General features: G+C 40.4%; 2 protein-coding genes across 4 annotated transcripts in view; one reads left to right on the top strand and one right to left on the bottom strand.

The window, feature by feature from the left end:
* DOCK4 (dedicator of cytokinesis 4) overlaps window positions 1-21,325 on the bottom strand; it is a 480,387-nt gene extending 459,062 nt beyond the window's left edge. For all 3 annotated transcript variants that reach the window (XM_010344060.3, XM_010344067.3, XM_003921080.4), the window contains exon 1: window positions 20,979-21,325. In XM_010344060.3, coding sequence (XP_010342362.3) covers window positions 20,979-21,015 — 37 coding nt within the window. In that variant the 5' untranslated portion in view covers window positions 21,016-21,325. The remainder of the gene's footprint in view (window positions 1-20,978) is intronic.
* Window positions 21,326-21,556: 231 nt separating this feature from the next.
* Window positions 21,557-25,532, top strand: part of ZNF277 (zinc finger protein 277) — a 138,227-nt gene continuing 134,251 nt past the window's right edge. The window contains exon 1 of the mRNA XM_003921079.3: window positions 21,557-21,683. Coding sequence (XP_003921128.1) covers window positions 21,593-21,683 — 91 coding nt within the window. The 5' untranslated portion in view covers window positions 21,557-21,592. The remainder of the gene's footprint in view (window positions 21,684-25,532) is intronic.

The following is a 25,532-nucleotide window of genomic DNA, read 5'->3' as shown; positions in this document are numbered from 1 at the left end:
GTTCTATTCTCACAACCTACTCCTCCCTACATCATGAAGGCACAGTCTTAAACTGCCTTTCCTAAGCAGAATCCAGTCTTTTATAGATCAGCTGGTGACTAATGCCAGGTGGGAAAGTGCCGAGGGTAGGAGTCACTTTGGTGGAAGGACCATCACAGCTGCACACTTAAGACAGACATCTCAAGCCCAGCCTCCTGGAAGAACACCATGCTCGGCTGACTCTCAGCCCATGCTACCTTCTGATGAGCCTGCAACAGTGCTGGGCTAGGCGTGTGGCAGGCAACTTCACTGGGACACCCTCAGGGGCTCTCCATTGGAAGCAGATGGTCATGGACCCACCTCCAAGCAGAGGTTTCAAGGTCGTAGGCTACCCAACCTGCAGTTTTGGCTCTGCATCAGTAGCCATCTTCAAGCCCTGCACCGCAGCGGAGTTGCTTGGTCTCAAAAGAGGGAAACTGTGCTTCAATACTTACGATGAATTTTGTCAATTGCTTAGCTTTATAATAACAGACACCCCTTATTCCCACACCACTACCCCAAACAAAACAAAAAGCAATGAAAATATGACTGAGGAGACACTATAACAAAGTGACTGAGAAACCAGGCTTCAGAATCTGACAGCAAATCAGAGTTCCACAACTCAATTTCCTTGAGATCCTGGACAGGTTCTAGAACATTGCTGTTCCTAAATTTCTCACCAGTAAAATAGGGATAAGAATAGTACCCATATCATGTAGCTGTCATAAGCACAGAATAAAATTATGCATGTACAACCTTTGCATAGGGCCTGACACCTAGTAAGAGTTCAGTAAATGTTTACTATTATTATGAAACAAGGTACTGCTTATAGTAGTCTGTATCATCACAAAATATGGTAGCATTAACAATTTGAAATCAACAACATTAGTACTGAGGTAGAAATGGAAATGCAAGCATCTTCTCATTGTGCTTAATAAGATACCCACAGAAAATCCATTGCATTTGGACATAATGTTCACCAGATATGCCACAATCATTTTCCTATTGGGAAACATTAAAACACAAAAAATGTCAGTTCTCCTTTAGAGTACTATAAGAACTCTTATTTGGAGGGTGACAAAATTTCAGGGACATATAAAGGAAGTTGCTTACTTACTAGACAAACAAAAGTCACCCAGTAAATATGCCATGGCTATCAAAAATAGATGGTCCGAAGAGGAAGAATAAACCACTAATTACACACCTTTGTAAACACACTTCTGTCTCTCTCTTTTTTTTAAAAGCCATTAATACTCATACCTAGAACAAAAAATTAAAAAACAGAAATATTTTCAAAAGGCAAGCATGAGATAGACTAGCATTTGTCAGTTACCTTTTTCTTTTCAATCCTCCTTAAAATATGCAATCACCCAAATAAATTTTACGTGTACCAAAACACCAAGAAATTACAAAACTCAATACCAAAATAATTCATGTGTTACAACCATAATTATTTCTATAACTAGAAAATTATTATACTCATAGAAAATCCTGGCAAATTCCTGAAAACGTGTCTCTTCTGAGTTAATTTAGGAGGGAAAAAAATAAAATTTCCGAGTTCAGTCATTTTGAAGTCCTCATGCCTAAAAAGACTTTATCTCCATCAATTGCCTACATGCAAATAATTTCAAATGTCTTTGTCTGTCCAGTAGTCATGTTTCTTTTTCTTCTAATGTTTTTCTTCTCTCCCCATCCCATTTTCATTTTCACAGCTGTTTCTGGGAAATACAAATGAAGGAAAGCTTTCTTGTTCTGCCTCTGCATCCCCCACTTTTCACAAGTCTTTGTCTGATTTACTCCAGAGAAGTATAACCAAAACCAAAAAAGAAATGGCAAGGGAAAGTAGAAAAAGAGTTTGATTTTGTGCTCAGAAGCTACCATTTCTCAGGTGGAAAATAAGAATGTCATTCCATGATGACATTCTGCCTTGTGTCACAATGATTAATAGTCACAATTCTTTCCAATTAGGGGAGCAAACGCAACCAGTCGATGGAATCTGACCAACTTTGCACAGTATGGTTAGTGAATGCTATAATTTGGATGTAGAATGAGATCTAAGATGATTCTTTCCATTTGACAGCTTAGTGTAGTATTATATTTTCATCCCTGAGCTTTTTTTTCACAACTAAAAAAGAAAAGAAGACTTTCAGAAAAAATAAGTTATTTCCACATCTCACCCCTTTAACCAATGTTTCTTTGAATTGGTACCATGTGACTCAAAAATAGAATATGGGGTTTAGTTAATTTATCTGAATAATTTAATAGCTCTGGCAATGCCCGGTTAAGGACAAAAAGACTTAGGGAAGTAGAGTCGTTTTATATAATATTTAACAAATACTTACCCAAATTCATGGAACCAAATACTATAGGGAATTGCCCAAGAGCTTCAAAATAACACATAATGCTGCAAATGTAGTAAACTCTCTGAGAAGAAACCAGCACAAAGAATAAATATCTCATACCCTTTACCTTCAGTTACCTGAACACAAACCAAAACATTTCAGATAAAGAATATTTCAGACAATTCCAGTGACATCTAGTCAGAGTGCTCAAGAGACTCTCAAACTTAACAATGAATTTTAGAATTTCAGGAAACTTGAAAATCACCTCATCCAACTGTTTTTTCACAGCTGAGGGCCTAAGAAGATAAATGCTTTGCCTGAGTTCATACAGTTGTGAAAGAACCAAAATTAGAATCCTGGCCTCCTACTTTCATAAGATACAAAAGAGTTAACCCTTTCACTTAGGTACTTTATAGAATGACGATATCAGACAAATGTTTTTCAGATATGAAGAGCTTTATTACAACAATGCTGCAAAATGTGCTGCATGGCATATGTATCTGGAAAATGTAATAATTCTGTGACAATTCATACCCCCCAATCCAGAAGACTGTCCCACCACTACTTAAAGTAGAAAGATGTCAGCTCATTAGGAAAATCTAGCTGGTAGCTTCAAACCTTGTTGTAACAGAATTTCCGTGCAATACTCCAGCCTCATTTTAAGTCAGTAGTTTTCAAACCTTGGTTTTCACAGTAAAGGGTTTTTGCTGTTGTTTGAATAAACACTGATATACAACCTCATCATATAAAAGTAGCATTTTGTCCTTACTTACTTCATCTTTCTGAATTTATATTTGCCCAGTATCAAGTCAGTAAGAACAGTGATGAGGGTTCCTGGTAGCCCATGTCACAACACTGTAAGTGAGAAAGGGGGTATCCTTCTCCCCAGCTGAGACATCCCAAATCCAGCCACCATATGCAGAGCATACCATACATGTGTGTGACAGATCACTTCCAACACTGTTCTAGTGAATAAGCCTATTCTAATGAAAACAAAAATTTTAAATGGGAAGCTATAAATAACAACTGTAGTCTATTTCTTCAGCATGCCATATATTTCTATATTTTGTGTTAGTTATACTGTGGAGTGACAATGCTGTTTCTCACCAATGGCTAACTGCATATTTAGTAGGAGTTTTGTTTCTGTCTTTTGATAACAGCTTGTCTTGCTATCTCAGGATACTATTCTTAAAAAAAAAAAAAAAAAAAAAACAGTGGTAGGAAATTTTTGATATAAAATGCAATCACTAAAAGGTTGGAAAAGCACCCCAAACTTGCAGGAAGCAGTTAAAATGCCTAAGATACAGTACTGGCCAGAAGATTTTCTACAACTGACCATTACATGGTGGCCAGAGGATGTGACAAGCAGATGTATCTGAGCATCTTCCGGCATTTAAAAGGAGTGCAGCACTTTACTGCTGTAGAGACTTCAAGTGTAAATAACTACTAAAAATTTATACCTGCACACACTGACTCAGAAAACATGTATATTTTTATGATATGTTAAAATTTATTGTGTAGCAAATGTTATACTAAGAGTAGAGGATGCAACAAAAATAATCCAATCCTAGCTTTACTGAAGTTCAGTGGTTAGTGGTAGGTTTCTTCATGAAATAGCAGCCCAACCTTGTTTTTATTCTCTCTCTCTCTTTTTTTTTTTTTTTTAAATAGAGACAGCGTCTCTATGTTGCCCAGACTGGTCTCAAACTCCTGGGCTCAAGCAATCCTCCTGACTCAGCCTCGCAAAGTGCTGGGATTACAGGGATGAGTCACCATGCACAGCTTTCTGGGCTTTTTCAATGGCAATTTTACGTGGTCACAAGACAAACAGAACCACAACGTATGTTTCAGATTTCCTGTACTTAATTTCACATACTTTTGACAAATTCTATCGTTTGTCTCACAAACTTATCTTCCTGTGTCAACACTTTCAGATGTTGGGGGGTTGCCAGGCCCCAGTCAGGATACCCTCATCTACTCAACAAAGTCTGGTTTATACATTCTGGACAACCTGGTATATAAACGTAACAAATAACTACAACACGCTGAGCTTTGGGCTTTCTCCCTCATCCAAGGAACCCATTCATTCATTGACTCAACACTTACTGAGCCTACTGCAAGTTAGCTCTGTGTTACCCTCCAGGGAAATCAGAGCTGAACAACACAGCATCTCTGGCCTCAAGGACTTCCCTAACTGTAGCAAAGGTAGAAAGTTTCAAAACAGCTAAAGCAAAGGCCCTGAGAGAAGCAGCTGCAGGGCAAAGAGCAGGAAGAGAGGTAGGGCAGTCCTCCACCAGGAGGAGTCAGAAACAGACACTCTTAAAGAAGAGACATTGCAGTTAGGTTTTCCAGGTAAAGAAGGGGAGGTGGATGGTCAGCCCAAGAAGCATTTCAGCAAGTACAGAAGCAAGAGTCCTCAAGTAGCCTGGCACCTCTGAGGAGCCAGTGGTTCCCCAGGATGGAGGACAGAGTATGAGACCAAGAACAGGATGAGATTGCAGACAGAGCCGATTTAGGAGGAGACTTGTGTGCCATAAAGTGACTTTGGACTCTATCCTGACTGAAAAAAAAAAAAAAAAAAAAAAAAAAAAAAAAAAAAGTTAAAGGTTCTTTTCTTTTTCCAAGTGAACCACATCAACAAATTTGCTTTATGAAAAAGGTCACTTGTGGCTTAAGTGCAAAGCACGTACTAGAGAAAGGAGAATGCAGGAAAAAGAAAAGATTAGAAGACTCTAGCAGTAATTCAGACCAAAGGGGTACCTATTCAGCATACCAAAGAGCATACCAGCTCCTTGGCCAGGCAGGACAGGACTTCTCTGAGCATGGATGGAGCAGAATGTGAAGCCCCAGGTCCCAGTAAAGCAAGGGCTGACAATATCAGAACCACAAACCTCAGAGCTCAGGGTTTCTCTTGCTCCTCCAATCAATGGGAATCCTCCCTTTTCTCTAGCCCCCTACCTTTTAGGCATCCCTGTTACTGCAGGTTTCTTGTTTTGTTTTACGTGTTTGAGACAGGGCCTCAGTATGTTGCCCAGGCAAAAGTACAGTAGCTATTCACAGGGGATCAGAGCTCACTGCAGCCTCAAACTCCAGGGCTCAAACGAGTCTCCTGCCTTAGCCTTCCAAGTAGCTGGGACTACAAGTGTGAGCCTCACACCAGCCATGAATTTCATTTCCACTCCAGGGTTCCTCCTTGCTCCTGGTCCATTCTCACTCAAAGACGCACACATTTATTCCCTTCACGTCACTCGGCACTGTTTGGTCCTTGGCTCTCATTCCCCTATTTCCCCCCACCCCTCTAGCACCCACCCTCATCTCCTGAGGCACCTAGTGGCCCCTCTGTCACCACTGTGCCACCCAGCAGCAGTCACCACGCTAACCATCACTACCAGAGACTAACGCTAGAGTAAAAAGACAACATGGGGACTTATTTCACATAACACTGGCATTAGCACCAGCATTTTATTTGGAAAGAAAAATATAGTGAGCAATTTCTTCAGCACTGTCCATAGAACCCCGAGCCCGGGGCTGTGCCTCCAGATTATGGTCCTAGGTCTTATGTTCAAGAGAATCATACCATGAAGAGACCACATGCTTCAGGCTGGGACAGATGAGTACCTGAATCTCAGCCTTTTGCAGGTGGGTCGCCTGCAACAAATAACTGGCCCTCTCCAGGTTTGCTGTGAGGCTGGAGTGTGTGCATAAGGCCATCAAACAGGCCCAGTCCCTGGTAAGCATTCATCTTAAAGTCGGGTTTTCCTCTATCTGCCCACTCATTTTTCTGCAATTTAAACAGGTATATATTTAAATTATATACTATGTCATATTACATACTATGTATGCTTATGTATGTTATAATTCTATAAGTATACTTAAATATATTATTATATAGTATGCAATTTAAACATAGTATAATTTAAATAAGTATAGCATATATATATATAGTGTTTCTGTGTGTGTGTATATATATATATAGTGTGTGTGTATATATACATATATATATACACATAATTATATACTGTAGTTTCTATTTATCCTTCCCAAAATCTCCTGAAGAAGAAGAATCAATCGTAAATCCGTCTTTCTTCCCTTGCCCAGTCTTAGAAGGAAATCACACACACAAAAAAGATAAACCATTTTCCAAGATATGCAACATCGGTCAGGTGACAGGAATAAGAGGGGACAAGGGGTATGGGGAGGAGGCAGAAATTATCCAGAAGGAAGAGGAAGAAGGTTTTCCAGATATTTAAAACATCATTCCACTCAGCTGTTTATCTTCAGCGATCTTAGCAGCTGGTGACTCACTCCTATGGGAAGTATCTCAATATGAAACCTCTATTCTTTTGTAGAAGTTCTGAGTTTTTCAGGATATGAGACACTCTTTCCTCCTCAGGGTTGTTTCTTCAGGTGCGTAAGTGAATACCATCACCCTCCCAAGTCCTTATTTTCATTTTGAAGCTTGAAGGGAAAATATCTGTCTTAACCTTCACACTGATTTATCTGTGATATCTTATGCACACCCTTACTGTATATTTAAAAAAAAAAGAAAGAAATCAGGGTAACATCTATCTTGAAGAAATGCTGTTCAAATTAAAGGGATAAAACTATGAAACATTTCTAGCTCCTTCACTTGTCTAGCCAGCCAGTTCTGAATCTCTTTGGATGCTCATCAAGCTAGCACACTGCTTTATCGTAGTAGGCATATCCCAGAAATAATCATCCAACACAAGTTTTTCTACCACCATGTCATAAAATATGACTTTATACTTGTCACTAAGGAAAAAAATGCAACGAGTAAATCTTTAGAGGAATGTACTAGCTACTTCAGGAAATACATATTTAAGGGTAGTAGAAAAAGAAAAAAAAATCCTCCAAATATTGCTTTATTCTCTTCAGAGACCTGACATTCAACAGCCAGGACTTTCAAAAACTAAGTATTCCTGACCCAATGCCCCAAACCAAAGTTTCATATAATAAAACTTCCATCTACTTTTAACAAATGCTAACCTATGTGATTAAACCTGTCACCCTAGGTTTGTATAAATAACTGTAGCAAAGAGAAATGAAATATCTGGAGACTTTACCTCTTTTGGTTGCTTAGAAGGCACCCAAATTGATGAGATGATTCAAGACAATGTCAGTAACTTTGCAAAAATGCAATTATTCAGATAAACATATATCTGGAGCTGTTAGTGGATAACCACCATCATAAAATGTAACTCAAAAGGGGTACAGTCACTTATACCTGTAATCCCAGCACTTTGGGAAGCCAAGGCAGGAGGATCACTTGAGCCAAGGAGTTCAAGACCAGCCTGGGCAACATAGTGAGACTCTCTTTCTATAGAAAAAAAAAAAAAAAAGGAAACAAAAATAGCCAGGTGTGGTGGTGCATGCCTATAGTCCCAAATACTCAGAAAGCTGAGTCAGGAGGATCACTTCAGCCTGGGGGGATCAAGGCTGCAGTGAGCTATGATCACACCACTGCATTCCAGCCTTAGCAACAGAGCCAGACCACAACTAAAAAAAAAAAAAAAAAAAAAAAAAAAAGTCTAGCTCTGGGGAGTCAGATCTCAAACCACAGAGAGGGCCAACACCAACTATATTAATTACACTGAGGTCGGGGATTCTGCTTCTATTTTTTTATATCCCTCTTCCTACAATGCCTAAAATTTCTTTAACCCATCTGCTTTGGCTGCCATACAAACTACCACAGGCTGGGTGTTCTGAAAGATGGAAGTCCCAGATCAAGGTCTGGTAGAACTGGTTCCTGGTGAGGACTCTCTTCCTGGCTTGCAGACTGCCACCTTCTTGCTGCATCCTCACATGGCCCTTTCTCATGCTACCTATGAAGAGAGCATGTTGGATCTCTAGGATCTCTTCTTATAAAGACACAAATTCTGTCAGAACAGGGCCCCACCCTTATGACCTCACTTAATCTTAGTAATCACCTTACTCCATATATATATCCATATTGGGAGTTAGGACTTCAACATATGAATTTTGGAGGAATACAAATATCCAGTCTATAGCACCCATGAATAAGCAATTATTCCTATTATTCTATAATTGCTAAATAAAACTTCTTCAAATTGTTGACTCTCTATGTTGGAAGGTTTGTCCTGCATAAATTACCCCTGGACCCACAGTCTAACAGGACAGAGTTCCTAAGACAAAGGAAAGTGAATAGTGACACCAACATCAGTCTTCTAAGCAAACATTTCATGGAGAGAATAGAATTTTTACCTTAGGTGAATTCATTTGAAGCTGTTTCAACAAATTAAAAGAGCCATTACAGCTCTCTTTCAAAAACTTAACACCCCAAGGTTATATGAAAGCACATCTTCACTGTGGCTACTGGAAAATGAACAGAGCAGTGGAATCACAAGCAGTCAAACTGGTGTAACAAAGAAAGCTACTTCAAAATTTTGAAACAGAGTACTTTCTGCACATAAATGACAAACTAAATTCAGGCTGTCCAGACTCAACTTCTACCAGTCCAACCTCTAATCTTGAAAGGAAACCCTACATAGGAAATAATGCTTGCCTTATAAGATAATTTATATAATTCTTTTCTGATTATAAATTCTTGCTAATTTAAGAAATTGCTAGAAAGTATGAAAGTTTAAAAAGTAATCTCATGAATTATAACAATTGTTTGTAGGAACATTACAGGTAATGTGTATTCCAATTCTTCACTTCTCCTAAGTATTTTCCCATTTTAAAACTCATTACAGTAATTTCTACATACTGTATATATGATATCTCCTCTTCTAACCTGGAGCAAAGAACCTATTTAGTCTTCTGAATCAATTTCTATAACTATAGATGAGAGCATTAAAGGAAATTTTTACATACAATTAATACAAATATGGTTCTCCTAAAAAAAAAAAAACCAAACAAACAAAAAACTAAAGGCTGCGTGTGGTAGCTCACACCTGTAATCTCAGCACTTCGAGAGGCCAACACAAGCCGACACCTGATGTCAGAAGTTTGAGACCAGCCAGACCAACATGGTGAAACTCCGTCTCTACTAAAAATACAAAATTTAGCCAGGCACAGTGGTGGACACCCATAATATCAGCTACTCCAGAGGCTGAGACAGGAGAATCGCCTGAACCTAGGTGGCAGAGGTTGCAATAAGCCAAGATTGAGCCACTGCACTCCAGCCTTGGCAACAGAGCCAGACTCCATCTCAAAAAACAAACTGGAGAAGGGGCAAACCTTTACTATGTATGCAATTTTGTAGAAATCCTTACATCTTATTCTTAATGTTTTTTATCCAGACTACTGGAGAAAACCTCAGAGGTTTCTTCTCTCTTCATTCTTTATAAAACTGCCTGTTTATGTTTTGGGTTTTCCTGTTTCTTTGAGACCTTGTCTAACCCCTGAGCCTGTTATCAAGGCAGCTTCACAGGCTCCTCAACTAACTGTGGCTACCAGCGAAGAATGGAGAACAGGTTCTTTCTTCTCCATAGAATAATGAATAATGTTTCATCCAGGATCTCGGTTGGGGTTATTTTCAGTTGCCTTATGTACATGCATCCTCATGTTCCCAAATCTGCCTACTTCTGGTTGCCAACAACGGACAGGATTTTTCCATTTTGGAGGGGAAAAAAAAAAAGACATAACAAATCTCCACATTTCTGCTTAAAGACTTTGGGGAGAAATTTTTGGTTAACATCCAATTGATAATCTAATAAACAGTAAATTTCTTGGTTTAGGAAAATGGTTCACAACTTGAGAGAAAAGTTAGGAAATTCAACCAGGAAAACTTTCAAATTTCATATCCATAAGGGTTCCCACCAACCACCCTCCCACCAGCCTTCTCTCTCTGGCACACTCAGAGGGGACACGAATGGGGGAGGAGAACAAATACACAGGTGTTTGTAGTTTCCAAAAGACTTCCATGTAAATGTCATGCTCTCCCCTATTCCTCACTCTCCTGTTTCCTTGAGAAACAGCCATGTTTTCGTTCATTGCTAAGTGACAGAGGCCTGTCCAGATTTAATTGCTTTCCCTCTTCCATAGAGATGCAAATGTGATCACTGATTAAGGCAACCTGGATCTGGAACCTCTCTACAGTGTTAAGGACTGAGCTAAATATAAAGGTATGAGTTCAATTCCGCTTTCAGATCTGCATTCAATTGATGCATACAACTCCAAGCCAGCTTCCCAGTTGTAAGTTATTACATACCATGTGCCATGGTTTTAGGGCAATTCAGACAAAATCATCTCTTATTCCCCTACCTCTTTCTCTGTCACCAATACCCTGCAAGAAAAACTACACTATCCAGTAAGCTTTGTTATTACAACACTTTGAAGGCATCTACAAAATCTCTGTCCTTATGAAGACCAGAATATACTTCTCAATGCTGAAGTGGCATCCTCTGTAGACCCCTTTCCACCCACCTACCCACCTTCCTGTCCCGCTTATTTCTGAGAGTGGTCATCTCTCAATGGAATTAAAAAGATGGCCTAAAAAGAGAAGGATCACAGATGCTTCAGGCAGTAAATGGCATGCTCCAAGTTGGATGTATTGACCCGGTCTCTAAGCTGGTGACAGAGAATGGGGAAGGGGCAGTGGGTCCTCCTGCCATCTTTCCAGTCATTGAGGCCTCTCTGCTTAATAAGGGAAAGCCAAAATAAGCCACTGATAGGTTTTTTATTTTATTATCCAGCTTTATTGAAGGAGAATTAACTAATATATTGTATATATTTAAGTTATAAAAATTGATGTTTATTATCACCTTAAATATACATACATACATTGCAAAATGATTACCACAATCAAATGAATTAGTACATCTAGCACCTCACACAGTTCCCTTTCTTCTTTTCCTGTGGTGAGAATACTCAAATCTACTCTCTTAGTAAATTTCAAGTATACATTATTATTAACTGTAATCACCACAACACACTATCAACTGGTTTTCTTCATCCAGTTCCACCTACCTTAGGGAAATTTCACCTGAATTTTGCCAACAGTCTTTCTGTCAGACTTATTTTTTAATATGATTAATGTTTGTCTATTTCTGTGAATTTATTGGTAGTCCACTGATTAGTTAGGAGAGCCCACACGACGGGAAGGGAACCTAGCACCATCATAAGCTAGAATTCCTTACTTTAAATCACTTATTTTTCAGGAGTGCCACAGTATAACTTTAAAAATTCTTGTGTTTCCTAAGAGGTATAATATATTTACCCCCCCCCCAAAAAAAATCTGTATGTACAAATCTATTATTTTATATATTTGAGCATTTTTCCATTTTTAGATGTATGGGTGTTCTTAAATGTTGTTTCAGGAATGTATAAATCTTGTTTATTGAAATATTACTTGTACACTCTGTTTTTCAACATCCTTATGGGGAAATCTCATAAATGTGCAGAATCTGGCATGAAATATTTGTTTGGGAGAAAACTGTCACAGACATAGAAATAACTAAAGCCTTAGCCAGGCAATGCCCTAGTAGAAAGTAAGAAAAGACCATAAAATGTAGTTTACTACCAACTCTAAATGGACAGCTAATATTTCTTACTTTAGAATCCTTTGTACCCGTATTAATAAAATGCCTTGAGATAACTGCTCTTTGAAATTTGGCGTCTGTCACATTAAAACTTAGAATGAACAGGCAGGCTATACATAATCAAAGTCAAAGCAATTATCAAAGTCTCATCTAGATCCATTACTTTAGCCTTCACTCATAAGCCAAATAATCTCTAATCACACTCTTTAGTGCAGAATTTCTCTTTTTTGCTGAAGACTCACTTCCTACTAGATCTCATCACCTGAATGTTTTGCAAGAATCTTAAAAATTGTAGGTATCTCAAACTCAAGGCAGCCAAACAAAAGTCTTCATCTTACATAAGCCTGACCTGCTGAAGAAAAAAGAAAAAAAAAATGGCTCTTTTGTGAAATGGCACCTGTATTCATCCAGGTGTCCAAGCCAGAAATAGGAAGACATTTGCTATAAATCACGTTTATATCCCCCCAAAATTCACATTTTGAAACTATAATCCTCAGTGTGATGGTATTTGGAGACAGTGAACTTTGGGGGGTAATTAGGCCACGAAGGGGAGCCTTCATGATGGGATTAGTGCCCTTATAAGAAGAGATGAGAGAAAACTTGCTTCTTTTCCTCCTGATGACCCCTACCCCCTACCTATGTGAAGATACAGCAAGAAGGTGTCCACCTTCTTCCAAAGGAGGAAGGCCCTCACCAGGAACTGACTCAGCCAGTACCTTGATCTTGGACTTTCTTGCCTGCAGAACTGTGAGAAATAAATTTCGGTTGCTTAAACTATCTATCCAGTCTACGATATATTTGCTATAGTATCCTGAACTAAGACAACATCCTAAACTGCTTCCTTTTTTTAACTCCTTATATCCAATGACCAACCATGTTGCTTTCATTTCCTAAATAGCTCTCCAATCTATCCACACTTCACCATGATAATGATTGCTAACCTGATTCAGGGACTTCTCTCTCACCTCAGTTAATGCAATGCCTCTCTATACTCATTTTTATACCACTTCTTCCTTCATAAATAACAATGTGTAATTTAAAATTCAATACTGCTCATATTTCCAAACAGAAAGTTTCTTTAAAAAAGAATTTACCGATAATCTCTATATTCCAGCAAAAGAATTATTCTCATCTACGCATTGACTGCCTCTTCTCTATATGCTACACTTTTTACATAGTTCTACTCAGTCTATATTTACTCTTCTTTTGTCATTTAACACTAGATACCTGGAATATATTTTTGAAATAGTGTTGTTTATGAAATTATTTCATTTCATGATTGTCTGAGGCTCCAATGTGCTCATAACCAAAACTGATTTAACAACTATATGGTTATGTAAGTTGTTTCACAGGTAATACAGCAAGGGACAACTCTGCGCATGAAACATTTGGTTGCTATGGATTTTTTTGACATGTAAACTTTAAGAAGTAGGATTACTGATTCAAACTTCTGCTAAACACTGTCATACTAGGTAATGTGGCCTAACAGCTAAGAGAACAGTTTCTATGCAAGACAACTTAGGTTCCAGTCCTAGCTCCACCATTTCCAGTATGACCCTAAACAAGTTACTTAATCCCTCTATGACTCAATTTCCTGTGAAATATGAGTGATAACTGAATCTTCCCTCATGAAGTATCATGAGGATTAAATAACAATATAAGACAAGCTCTTAGAACTGTGCTTGACATGCAGCAAGTTCTCCATAAATAATATTTTATATTGCAGTTTCCAATAAAAGTTATATAAAAATTTCCAAAAGGATCATGATTACCATGCCTCAGGGTACTGCATACCAGTTTTACTGCAATTACGTTACCAAAGGCATTCCACTTTTTTGGGTGATTTTTATTTACTTAGTAGTTACCCAATGTCATCTTAGCACAAATTTTTTTAAATGCCAGAGAGTTCAAGAGCCATTTCTTAAGTAAGTTTTAGTTGCTTAAACTAGGCTTGGGGAACTTTAATTCCTTATTCTTTCGTCTTATATACTCTACCCAAATAAGCATACAGCTCACTTTTTAAATAAAACAGGTTATACAAGTTGCCTTGTCTTTCTAATAATGATGAGCAACATTAATAAAGGTACAAAAGAATAGTGAGTGGTAATCCTACAACTGGCAAAGTACCTCAGTAGACCCATTATCTTTATTGTTCTGTTATAGTGACCCGAGAGTGTTGTGAAAAGACATGGTATAGAAGAGTCTAATATTGGTCATTACGCAACCCTTGTCAAAAAGGTCCTGGTAGGAACACATATAAGCACTAAAAGAGAAAAATTATGCAATGTATGTAATAGCTTTGAACATCTGTTCAATCTTTAATAAGAAATACTACAGAAGACAGACTGACTTACATTGAAGGAAAAAAGTATGATAATTAAATTATTTGTCAAAATAAATGCACGTATCTGACTATCAAAGACAACAAAAACCACCACCATCAAATCCTTGCCAATGTCATGAAAGGAACTTCATAGAAACCCAACAAGATTTGAGTTGTAGTCCTTCCGGTATCACAAATGTAGCATTTAAAGCAGTGTTTTTCAACTGTGGGTCAGGACCCACTCATAGGTCAATTTAGTGACGAGCATTTTTTTTTAATGAAAAGAATAGAATATTACACAGAATATGAGCAAATGCTGTTTCAATTATATGTGTATGGGGAGGTGCTGGGGGATGTTTGTATGTATACCAGGTCAGGAAATTAAATATATTTCTTATTATAGATAATAGTCAAACAAGGTTAAAAGCAAGCTACTAATCTAGACTAAGTCACTTAACCTCTATGAAATTGTTTTCTCCTCTCTTAAATAGAAATTATCATTCAACTTCAAAGTGTAGACTCAGATAAAATAATTTCATTTTTCAAATAAAATGTTGTATTACTGTATTACAGGTACAGCATTTTAGGAGGGTTTCATTAGAGTTTAATGTTTCCTTCACATATATACTCACAGCATGAAGTCACTATATTAGAAACTTAGACATATTGTATCAAGCATAACTCAGAAAATGTTGTCTCCTTTTGGAAAAGAATAGAGCTACAGATAGGAAAACCTAAATTTCTTGAAATTTTTATAATCTTTCTTGTAGTATCTACCGTAACAGCCTCTTAGGGAAAAAAAAAAAAAAGCCCATAGAAGAAGGGGAGCATCTCTATGTGGCTTCAGGGGCCTTGCAAGGAACTATCACTTAGGAGAATTACCGAAAGAGGGGAACATTTTTATAGGCCATTCCCATAGGAGGCCAGATCAAGAACACAAGCTGCCATCCCACCGTCTGCATGGCCCTTCAGTCGTATTTTACTGGGAGCTATAAATCATTCCTCTCCTATTCCCACTTAAAGTTTAGAATCCTGTGTCAGGCTCTAAATGTCACAAACAATCCTAAGCAGGACATCGTTATTTAGCTCTACATGCTATGTAGATACATCATGGTACCACAGATAGGAAACATTTTAAGAAACTGTTAGCTAAGAAACTGCAAAAAGCTAAGAATAAAAGAAACAGATCCTCATTAGGCTCTCTCACACACACAGGCTACATTAAAGCACCCTTCTGAGGTGAATGACAACTAACAATCCTGTATGAGTAAGAGAAGGTGCACCTTCCACCAACATAGAAGGGGCTGTAAAAAGGAACGTGATTCCTATCCAGATGAGTTCAAAAACCCCTTCAAGAGAAATAGGAGACAGGAATGTATGTGATGACTGAGTGATATTTGTACTATATAATTTTTTAAATGACACTTGTGACCTTCAGATCAGCTTGTTCTGAGTTTTGTTTCTCACAAGGTTCATGGATTTTCTGCATGGATCAATCCAACCCATGTTCTCCTGTCAAGCTTAACTAAGATCACACATGTAAAACATCTGGCTAGGTTTGAGGGGTGCAGCCTTCAGCTCAGGAAGATGCCATGACTCACCTGTGGCTCTGTACATAAAAGCCTGTTGGACAAATGAACGCAAAAACGTATCTGCAAAGCTCTTAGCTTTTCCCCGGAATAATCCCCACCAGTTTAAGGCAGGGGTGGGGCATGGGGCGGTGTACTGACAGATGAGGACATGCAGGAGGTAGATAGTAATCTGAGGAAATTAGTGAGTCTGCGATCAAGAATGCTTTAGTCACGATTCTGTGCAATAGATCACTAAAGCGTGCTCCTCCTAACTGAAATGCTGTACACTTTGATCATCATCTCCACTTTCCCAACCACCCTCTTCCCCTAGCCTCTGGCAACCATCCTCTAATCTCTATGTTTATGAATTAAACTTCTTTAGATTCCACATATAAGCAGGATCATGGCGTATTTATCTTTCCGTGCCAGACTTGGATTTACTTCACTTAATATCCTCCACATTACTGAAAATGGCAGGATTTTCCTCTTTTCAAGACTATATAATATTCTATTGTGCATATATATGACATTCTCTTTACCCATTCATCTGATGATGGACACTTAGGTTGCTTCCATATCTTAGACATTTTAAGAACTGCTTCAATGAACGTGGGATGGCAGGTATTTCCTCAGCACACTGATTTCAATTCCTGTGGATATATACCAAGTAGCAGAATTGCTGGATCATATGGTAATTCTATTTTTAGTTCATGAAGGTCCTCCATGCTGTTTTACACAATAGCTGTATTAATTTACATTCCCACTAACAAGTGCACAAGGGTTCCCTTTTGTCCATACTCTCACCAATACTTGTTACCTTTCACTGTTTTTATACAGCCATTCCAACAGATGTGAGGTGATAAATATAGAAGGGAGATATCATAAATAACAATGCATTGTGTACTTCAAAATTGCTAGAATGGATTTTAAATGTTTTTTACACCACGAAAATTGGTAACGTATGAGGTGGAATTTGTTAATTAGCCTGATTTAATCATTCCAACTGTAAACATGTATCAAAATATCACATTGTATACCATATATATTCATATATATGTATATGTGTATACACACACGCACACACACACAGGTGGATGAGGAGGTACATGTCTGTAATCTGTTACCCAGGAGGCTGAAGTGAGAGTAATGCTTGAGGCAATCAAGCAGGAGCTTGAGGCTACAGGCTACAGTGCGCTATGATCACGCCTGTGAATAGCCACTGTGCTCTAACCTGGGCAGCACAGCAAGAACCCGTCTCTACATTTTTTTTTAAAAAAAGAACACCTGGCCGGGCGCGGTGGCTCAAGCCTGTAATCCCAGCACTTTGGGAGGCCGAGGCGGGTGGATCACGAGGTCGAGAGATCGAGACCATCCTGGTCAACATAGTGAAACCCCGTCTCTACTAAAAATACAAAAAAACCTAGCTGGGCGTGGTGGCGCGTGCCTGTAATTCCAGCTACTCAGGAGGCTGAGGCAGGAGAATTGCTTGAACCCAGGAGGCGGAGGTTGCGGTGAGCCGAGATCGCGCCATTGCACTCCAGCCTGGGTAACAAGAGCGAAACTCCATCTCAAAAAAAAAAAAAAAAAAAAAAAAAACACTTGGCTGGGCACGATGGCTCATGCCTGTAATCCCAGCACTTTGGGAGGCTGAGGCGGGTGGATCACAAGGTCAAGAGATCGAAACCGTCCTGGTCAACATGGTGAAACTCCGTCTCTACTAAAAATACAAAAAATTAGCTGGGCATGGTGGTGCGTGCCTGTAATCCCAGCTACTCAGGAGGCTGAGGCAGGAGACTTGCCTGAACCCAGGAGGCGGAGGTTGCGGTGAGCCGAGATCGCGTCATTGCACTCCAGCCTGGGTAACAAGAGCAAAAATACTCCGTCACCCAAAAAAAAAAAAAAAGAACACTTAAAAAATATGTATTATTTGTCAAGGAACTAACTTAAACAAACAAACAAACAAAAAACAGAATGCTTTAGTCACTGCCAATGGGGAGCTCCTGCTAGAGAGAAGCAGACAGATTGAGAAAGTGTGCAACCATCACCTCAGTTCTGGCAGCTTGCCAGGTAGCATTTGCTTACCTCTGATCTTACTTAAAAACCCTATGAGATATGTCACAACAAAAGTATCTCTGTCATGCAGACTCTACACAATAAAGATGTTTTTCAAACCAAAGGACCACAGTTAGTTAGAAGAGCTCTACAAAATTAGTACCAGGCAAGACTTTAGTTAACAACAGCCCCAGAGGCTGGGACGCAGAAAGGCTAAGTGATTTACTTAAGGTCATACAGCTGGCAGTAGTGTCTAGCCCAGAATCAAGAGCCAACTAGAATCTCCTAGGGTGAAATTGCCTATCATTGTGCCTCTTAACAGGGTTTCTAAAAGACAAGGTTCCCTGTTCCTCAGAACTGTAACTTCATCAATATACCTTTCCTAAAATCAGAATATTCACAACTGAGTATTCATTTTTTTAATGAATTTAATCATTGAGACAGTACCTATACATCAGATATGATAAAGAATTTCCATCTCCGATAAATTTTACGTCTGTAGTAAAATGTAAGTAATTTTACCTATGTTTACAATATGCTGCTTGAAATTTAATCGTAAACATATAAAAACATAATTTTATGTACCTTCATAATCATACATAAATGAGGGTACATAAAAAGTACCTTTGCAGAAATATATAATTTATATTGAAACTTCACGTATTCTGTTACAAAGACTGATTTATTTCAAAGAATGAAGAAACTGAATTACCACTGCACCCGGTAACAAAGATCTGTGCCTATAAGATCTTTTCTTTTCTTTAACATCTGTATGAACTACATGAGAAAAACATATACACTAACCAAGGTTGAAAGAAAAAACAACTTGCAATATAAGCAGCTACAAAACAGTGCTCTCCATGGTGAAAAATAAAGTCTACACGTTAAGTATACTAGCAAAAATTTTACTACACACACACACACACACACACACACACACACGCCTAACAGATGGATTCCAAAAAACAGCTAAGCATTCCACAATCCAAATGCTCAAAAATTAATAATAAAGGTTAATTAACATTCTGGCACATGTGATATTGTTTAAATGAGAACAACAGCAGTAATTTTGGGCAGAAGACCCTTCTCTGCTCTCGCCCTTCATCTCATTCAACCTCTTTTTCTCAATTATGAGCACACCCTTCTGCCTCTCCTACTCTGCAATCAAATCACAACCACCCAAAAACCGAGGTGTCTGCTGCAGCCCAAAACATTTGACTGATAATATCCGGTTTGCCATTCCAGGAAATCCCAGAGTGGTTTTTAAGCCTCTGCCCACAGCTTGTAAAGAAAGGCGAGAGAGGAACTAATCGATACCAGCACCCCAGCTGTGACCTGGCACATGAAGAAATCAAGAAAATAAATCCCATCCATAATCTGTATAATTTAACACTTGGAAGAAAGCAACATCTGGGATCGACTCCAAGCGGGACAGCTTTGCCTGGATGGATCTGAGCTTCCTGTACTGAGTGTTGAAGCCGCTTAGGAGGCGATGTTCTCTGGTCCCTCACCGGTCCAGCAAAGGGAATATCTTTTTCCTAGCAAGGGTTAATCTGCCTCCCAAAAAAGAGGAGAGTGAGGAGAAGGAAATTAACAACCACTAACATCTACTCCTTGCCAATGGAGAGGCTGGCAAAGACTTCCCTGACACTTTAAAGGAGGGAAAGCTGGAAACCTTTTCCAAAGGTGGGTTCAGGTCAAACTATTGTCTTGCTAACCAGTTACAATGCAGAATGGAAGCTAACGTAAAATGTGAGAATGACTTTACTGAATCCTGCAGTCCTTTCAGTAGACCCGAAAGTCCTATCCCCAGGCAAAGTTGAGAAAAAAAAATACCCTCTATGACTCCCTAGGAAGACTTTCCATATTTTTTAAATTGCAAGAAAATGCATTTAGAACATAAGCAGATATTCACACATCATCTAAATCACTAGATCTGTCCTCAATTAAAAAAAAAAAAAAAAAACACCACACACACACAAAGTACACCAGTAGGCAGAACAGGGCATTATAGGAAATAAAGAGTGTTAGTAAAATCCATAAAGCTTTCTCTCTGTTAGACCTTCTGGGAGGTTATAATTGCATTTGGCCGGCTGCAGGCTTGTCGGAGAGCCTGGCTTCTTAATAGTCTCAACCCTAAAAGGAGTAACTGTCAAGGGGCAACCCAGCTGAAATCAAACAACAAAAACGGGAACTGTAACCCAGCTGAAATGGGAGGAGGGAAAGGAAGGGAGACTCCAGTATTCATCAGTCAACATTAATGTCCTTTGTTGTTCACCTTTGCACAGAACAGCGAGCGCTATCCTGTTCCTTTTTCTCCGAACGCCAGTGTCAGGGCTCGCTTTCCTAAAAGCTATCTCCCTGCCCCCAAGAACCAGGCTTTCCGATCCTCCTCCCCATTATCACTCCGCAGCCCGGTGCCGCCACACCGCTCTGTGCCGCTCACCCGGGGTCGAGAGGGTGGCCAGAAGTAAAAACACTGCTGAAATACCCGTTCTCCTCCAAAGACCAAAGAACCGAGCGGCGCAGATGTTGACATTTACCAATGCCCCCGCCCCCCAACATACACACCCCATAAACCCGGGATCGCAGGGAAGGAGGAGGGTCAGAGCGGGCTCAGCCTGTCAGAGCGGCTCTCTCCAGGACCCTGCCACATTCCACACTCCGGGAATGTAGATCAGAGCCAGCGGGAAGGGTCTGCGCCTCCCTACTGTTTTGGGGGTGTTCTCTCTGCCCAAGTGTTGTCTCCCTCTCCACCCAGGGGAACCGTCGCAGCTCCCTGTCACTTTGGGGAAGACGGGTAAGGATGGAGAGAAACCCCATTCGCCTCCTCTTCCAACTTGACACACACACACAAACACACACGCCCCGTAGCCACTCCAAACTCCGCAGGCAGAGCCCGAAGCAAGAGGGTCGGCCGCGCGCTCCCCAAAGCCGTCCCGGCGCTCCGCAGGGGTGCGCAGGGGCTGGCTCGGCAAAGCCGAGGCTGGTGCGCAGGGGCTGGCTCGGCAAAGCCCGGTACCCGCTGCGCGATGCGAGGATTAGGCATTTTCAGCCAGGCGGAGCGAGAGGGGCGCGGGGGCAAGGACAAGAAATGCGCACCCGCTCGGGCCAGAGCGGAATAAAAGTTCGCCCGGCGGAGACTCACCCACACCGTATTTCTCGTGCTCCGTAGGTATCCACATGGCTAACGGGGGCTTCGGGGTCCTCAGGCTTTGTAATCCCCGCGCCCTTTCTCCGGCTCACAACAATGCACAGTCCCCGAGCCGCGCTGCAGCGCCGGAGCCCGGCAGCTTCGCGCGGGCTGAGGGCTCTGGGCAGGATCTGCGCTGGAGGCTCCCGAGCCCAGCGTTGACACTGCGCCGCCCGCAGCTCTCCCGGCGGCGGCTGCTCACAGTCCTCCGACGCGCACCCGGGGACCCCGCGGCGCAGTCATTGTTCTGATTCACTGAACTAAGCGAACACGCCGGGGCACTCTCGGGAGCACCCCCGCCCGCCAGCGCCTAGTCCAGCCCTCCCGTCCCCGGGCCCCGCGGCACGCTGGGAATTGTAGTTCTCGGCCTTCCTATCCCGGAAGTGGGCGCGGCAACTGCGGTTTGGGGCGGGGATTGTTTTGCTCGCTACGTTCTATTGGTCCAGAGCGCGACGTAGGCGTGGCGAAAACGTCGCGTCGGCAAGGAGTTAGCCTCCAGTCGCTTTTCTATTGGGGGCGCCCCGCCTCCGCCCCGCCCTGTGGCCCTCCCTTTTCTTCTCTGCCGGGTAATGGCTGCTCCCCGGACCCAGGGGTCTGTCGTCCGACTGAAGGAAGACGGTGATGGGAGCTGCAGCACAGTCGGGGGTGTAGGTTATGGGGGTGAGTATGATGTCCCCGAGGCGCGGCCGATGTGTCTTCTTTCTCTGTGACCGGGAGTGCAGTGGACCTCTGGTCTGCTCCGAGGATCCCTTCAGCCCTGGGCCACCTGGATTCGACGGGGCTCCACGGGTGATGGCCCAGCGGGATGGGGTGGAGCTGGGGGCGGCTACTTGGTTGGGGCTGCCCGGGAAGGGCGGAGAAAATGCCATGGAATGGCCTTCCCCTCGGCCAGGGAAGCTCCCTGGACGTTTGTCTTCTGGTTTGGAGCTCCCAGCTGTGCGCTAGCTGCTGAGTGGGTTTGGCTCAGGTCTGGTTCGCGCGCATGTGTTTGTAACTTCGGGATTAGCAGCTGTTTCTCCTCACCAGTACACTGCCTCGGTTTGCTTGGTTTGACCTGGCAGATGTGTTTTCTGTAGCTTCCGGAGAATTTCCAGTCGGACACTGGTGGTCACTGCTCTCCACTCTACAAATTTGCCCAGTTTGCGGCTGAAGTGTCCTCTGGAAGGGAAAGTCTGTGCGTCTCACAACTTCCTCGTAGATGGCTAACTACCCTGGCTGTTCTCCAGAATTGGACATGGAGCCTGGGAGATATTCCCAGTCTCTGGGTCCTAGAGATTCTTTCTGAGCCACTGTAGGAGTAAAAAACCAAAATTTGAAAGCTGCAGGTGGATTGTGTTTAGGACTCTTACCTTTAGTCTATCTCTCCCGCGTTCCCTCACCCTATTTTTACCTTGGTGTGTAATTTAGCACAAGTTGTCTTTTTCTGATGAACATGGTTTGGGGCTTAAATATGGTTCTCAGACTTTGTTGAGGTTTTAATTTGATGCTTTTTTGTTTCTTTGTTTTTGCTTTCACAGTTAAATTGATATTTAGTCTTAAATATTTACCTCAGCAGCACAGATACGAAGTGCAGTTTCTTTCCACTTCCCAACTGTGGAATCCCTACCCTGAAATTATTTTACTACCTCTGCGAAACAAATCTTTGGTAGTCCCCTGAGTTAAATATTGAGTTTAACACCCTAACGGTTTATTATTTGGCTGGTAATATATTGGGCTATCTGATGGTAACAGACTATTAAAGTTTCCTAGATTCTCAAAGTTCCAGAGAGCTACCAGTTTAAGATCTAAAACTATACCTTTGTTGAATAACTTTTCTTACAGTCTAACTTATTTTACAAAATGGTTGTGTCTTTCAAAAATGTAAAATATTTAGAAATATTTATTTTTAGATTTTAAAAGTATTTATTGTAAGCATTTGAAACCATTCAGAATTGTATGAAGTAAAAAGATGAAAATTCCTTCACCTCACAGTACCACTCCCGGAGTATTAAGTGGCAAGAATTTGGTGCATATTCTTTCCAACATATTCTTTCTTTTATCCTGCAATCCATATTCTGTTAAACCAATATATTCTTACATGACACACGTCTGTATGGTTTAATAAAAAGGGATAAGTCTATGTAAACTAAAAGATCTGCAACCTTGTTTTTTCTTTCAGCAGTCTATCATAGAAACCCTTCTATGTCAGTACATTTTTCTTTTTTTTTTTAAGACTGTGCCCATCATATTCCCAAATATCAATGTGCCATATTTTAGCCATTCCCTTATAAATGAACATATAGTGTGACTTTAGTTTTTCAATAATGTTTCAGTGAACAGCTTTATGTACATATATTCTTGCCCACTAGGTGTGTATTTTGGGGGGAAATTGCTGGATCAAAGATTATTCAAGTTTAAAATTTTGATAGATGTCAGATTTTCCTCTTAAAAGATAATCAGCATACATTGCCATCTGTAGTAGATGAGTGTTCTTTCCCCTATATTGTCACCAACTTTGAGGAAATAATCCAGGACCAATGTTTAAATGACTAGTGGATTGAATTAAGTAATTGATAGAAAGCTTAAATTTTGGTTCCAGTTTGTTCTCAACAAAAGTGTTGAGTAATAGTGAATCTGCAGCATCTATACATGAAAAAATTTCTCACGCTGGCTCAGAACTACCCAGTATTCTCATTGACTTGTAGCAGTCAATAGGAGAAATTAATGGTTGATATTTTTATGTCACTGTTATAAGATAAAGTTGTCATTAAAAATTCTGCTCAATAACCTGTGTATCCTTCTGTTACTTTTAACAAAATCTTTTCAAAGCCAACAAAGTGTGATATAAATTTTAGGTATAAATATTTATATTAAAAGTATATTCATATTTTTTGTTTAGCAGTCACTTAGATTATCAAGTATGTCTTTCCCTATAAAAATGATATACCTTTTTGATTTCTTGAAAACTGCTTCTTTTAAGAGATTTTCCTAAAGTTCTAATTAAAAGGACAGTCTGTGTGTTTAATACCCTGGGACAGCAAAGCCTAGGAAGGCTTTTTATAGAAATCCTTGCAATTCCTCAGAATCTCTGCTAGAGTGAGTCAGTCAGTGGGGTGCAGGCAGGTGCAACCCCTTCACTGAGGCCACTGTGTTGCCAGACTTCTGTGGCTCCATTCTTCTCCAGGAAGGTCCCCAAATTGACTAGGTCAAGTTTTTTGTTGTTTTTTGGGGTTTTTTGTTTTGTTTTTTTGAGAAGGAGTCTCACTCTGTTGCTCAAGCTGGAATGCAGTGGCGCTATCTCAGCTCACTGCAACCTCTGCCTCCTGGGTTCAAGTGATTCTCCTGCCTCAGCCTCCCAAGTAGCTAGGATTACAGGTGCCTGCCGCCACTCCCAGCTAAATTTTGTATTTTTAGCAGAGATGGGGTTTCACCATGTTTACCAGGCTGGTCTCAAATCCCTGACCTCAGGTGATCCACCCACCTCAGCCTCCCAAAGTGCTGGGATTACAGGTGTGAGCCACCACGCCTGGCAGACTAGGTAAAGTCTTAAAGGACACTGCTTTACATACATTGGAATAGTAACTAAGGTTTCAATCTGTCTCCTAAAATTAAGAACAGATAATAAATAGATTCAGCATCCCTCACACGGTGTTATTGGCATTTGTTCTTTTGCTGTTTTTAGTTAAAAGTCAGCAAGATAGCACAGTTTAATAATAATAATACATTTAGGGGGCTTTTGTGACTGAGGTGATTTTTTCTGACAGTATTAATCTGTATCTCCATATTGTAATATTCTGTCAAAGTTAAATTTTTCCCTCCTAAGGTGTGTTTAGTAGTTGATGATTTTGGTAATGCTTGAATTCTGGAAACCTTATTATCTGATGATTTTGGTAATGTTCTAGATGTCTCTGGAAGAAAAGGGGAAGGGTAGCAGGTGACGTAAACTCCTTGTTCTTGTATTTCCTATTTCAATAAATGGGCATCAAGTCTAAGCTAGAAACCAAGAAAGCATCCTTGATTCCTAGCTGGCCCTCAGATACTGAATTTTATCAGTTAGCAAGCCTTATTTTTCTGTGCCTGAAGTATCTTTTGAATCTGTTCCCTCTATTCATTGCTATAGCCACTATTCTAATTCCATCACTAACCCTCACCGTTACTGCTGAGTTACTGATCTGTACCTCCCATACCCCAGAAAGTGCTCTTGAGAACCAGTCGTATGTGTTTTTGACAGCCTGATTCTGTTCTTGGTACATTTAATGTTTAACAAATGTTTGACCAGAATGGAATTCTAGCCCGGACAGTTGCAAAATCTTCCTGTTGATCTCACTGACTCTTGACTTTACTTCCTTTAATCCACATTCTAAAACAAATGTATTCATGGATCTCCACTTGAAATCTTCAGTGTAACTCTGGTACATAGAAAAAAATGAGGTCCAAATTCTCTGTGTGGCATTTAAGATTCTAATCTACTTGTCTAGCCCCATCTTCAGTTACCCTGCTTCCCTTCCCATATCTCTGTTATCCACTTAC

Source organism: Saimiri boliviensis, chromosome 10 (assembly GCF_048565385.1).
Source record: "Saimiri boliviensis isolate mSaiBol1 chromosome 10, mSaiBol1.pri, whole genome shotgun sequence".
In the NCBI taxonomy this organism is placed as follows: domain Eukaryota; kingdom Metazoa; phylum Chordata; class Mammalia; order Primates; family Cebidae; genus Saimiri; species Saimiri boliviensis.
This window is presented reverse-complemented; position numbering and strand designations above follow the sequence as displayed.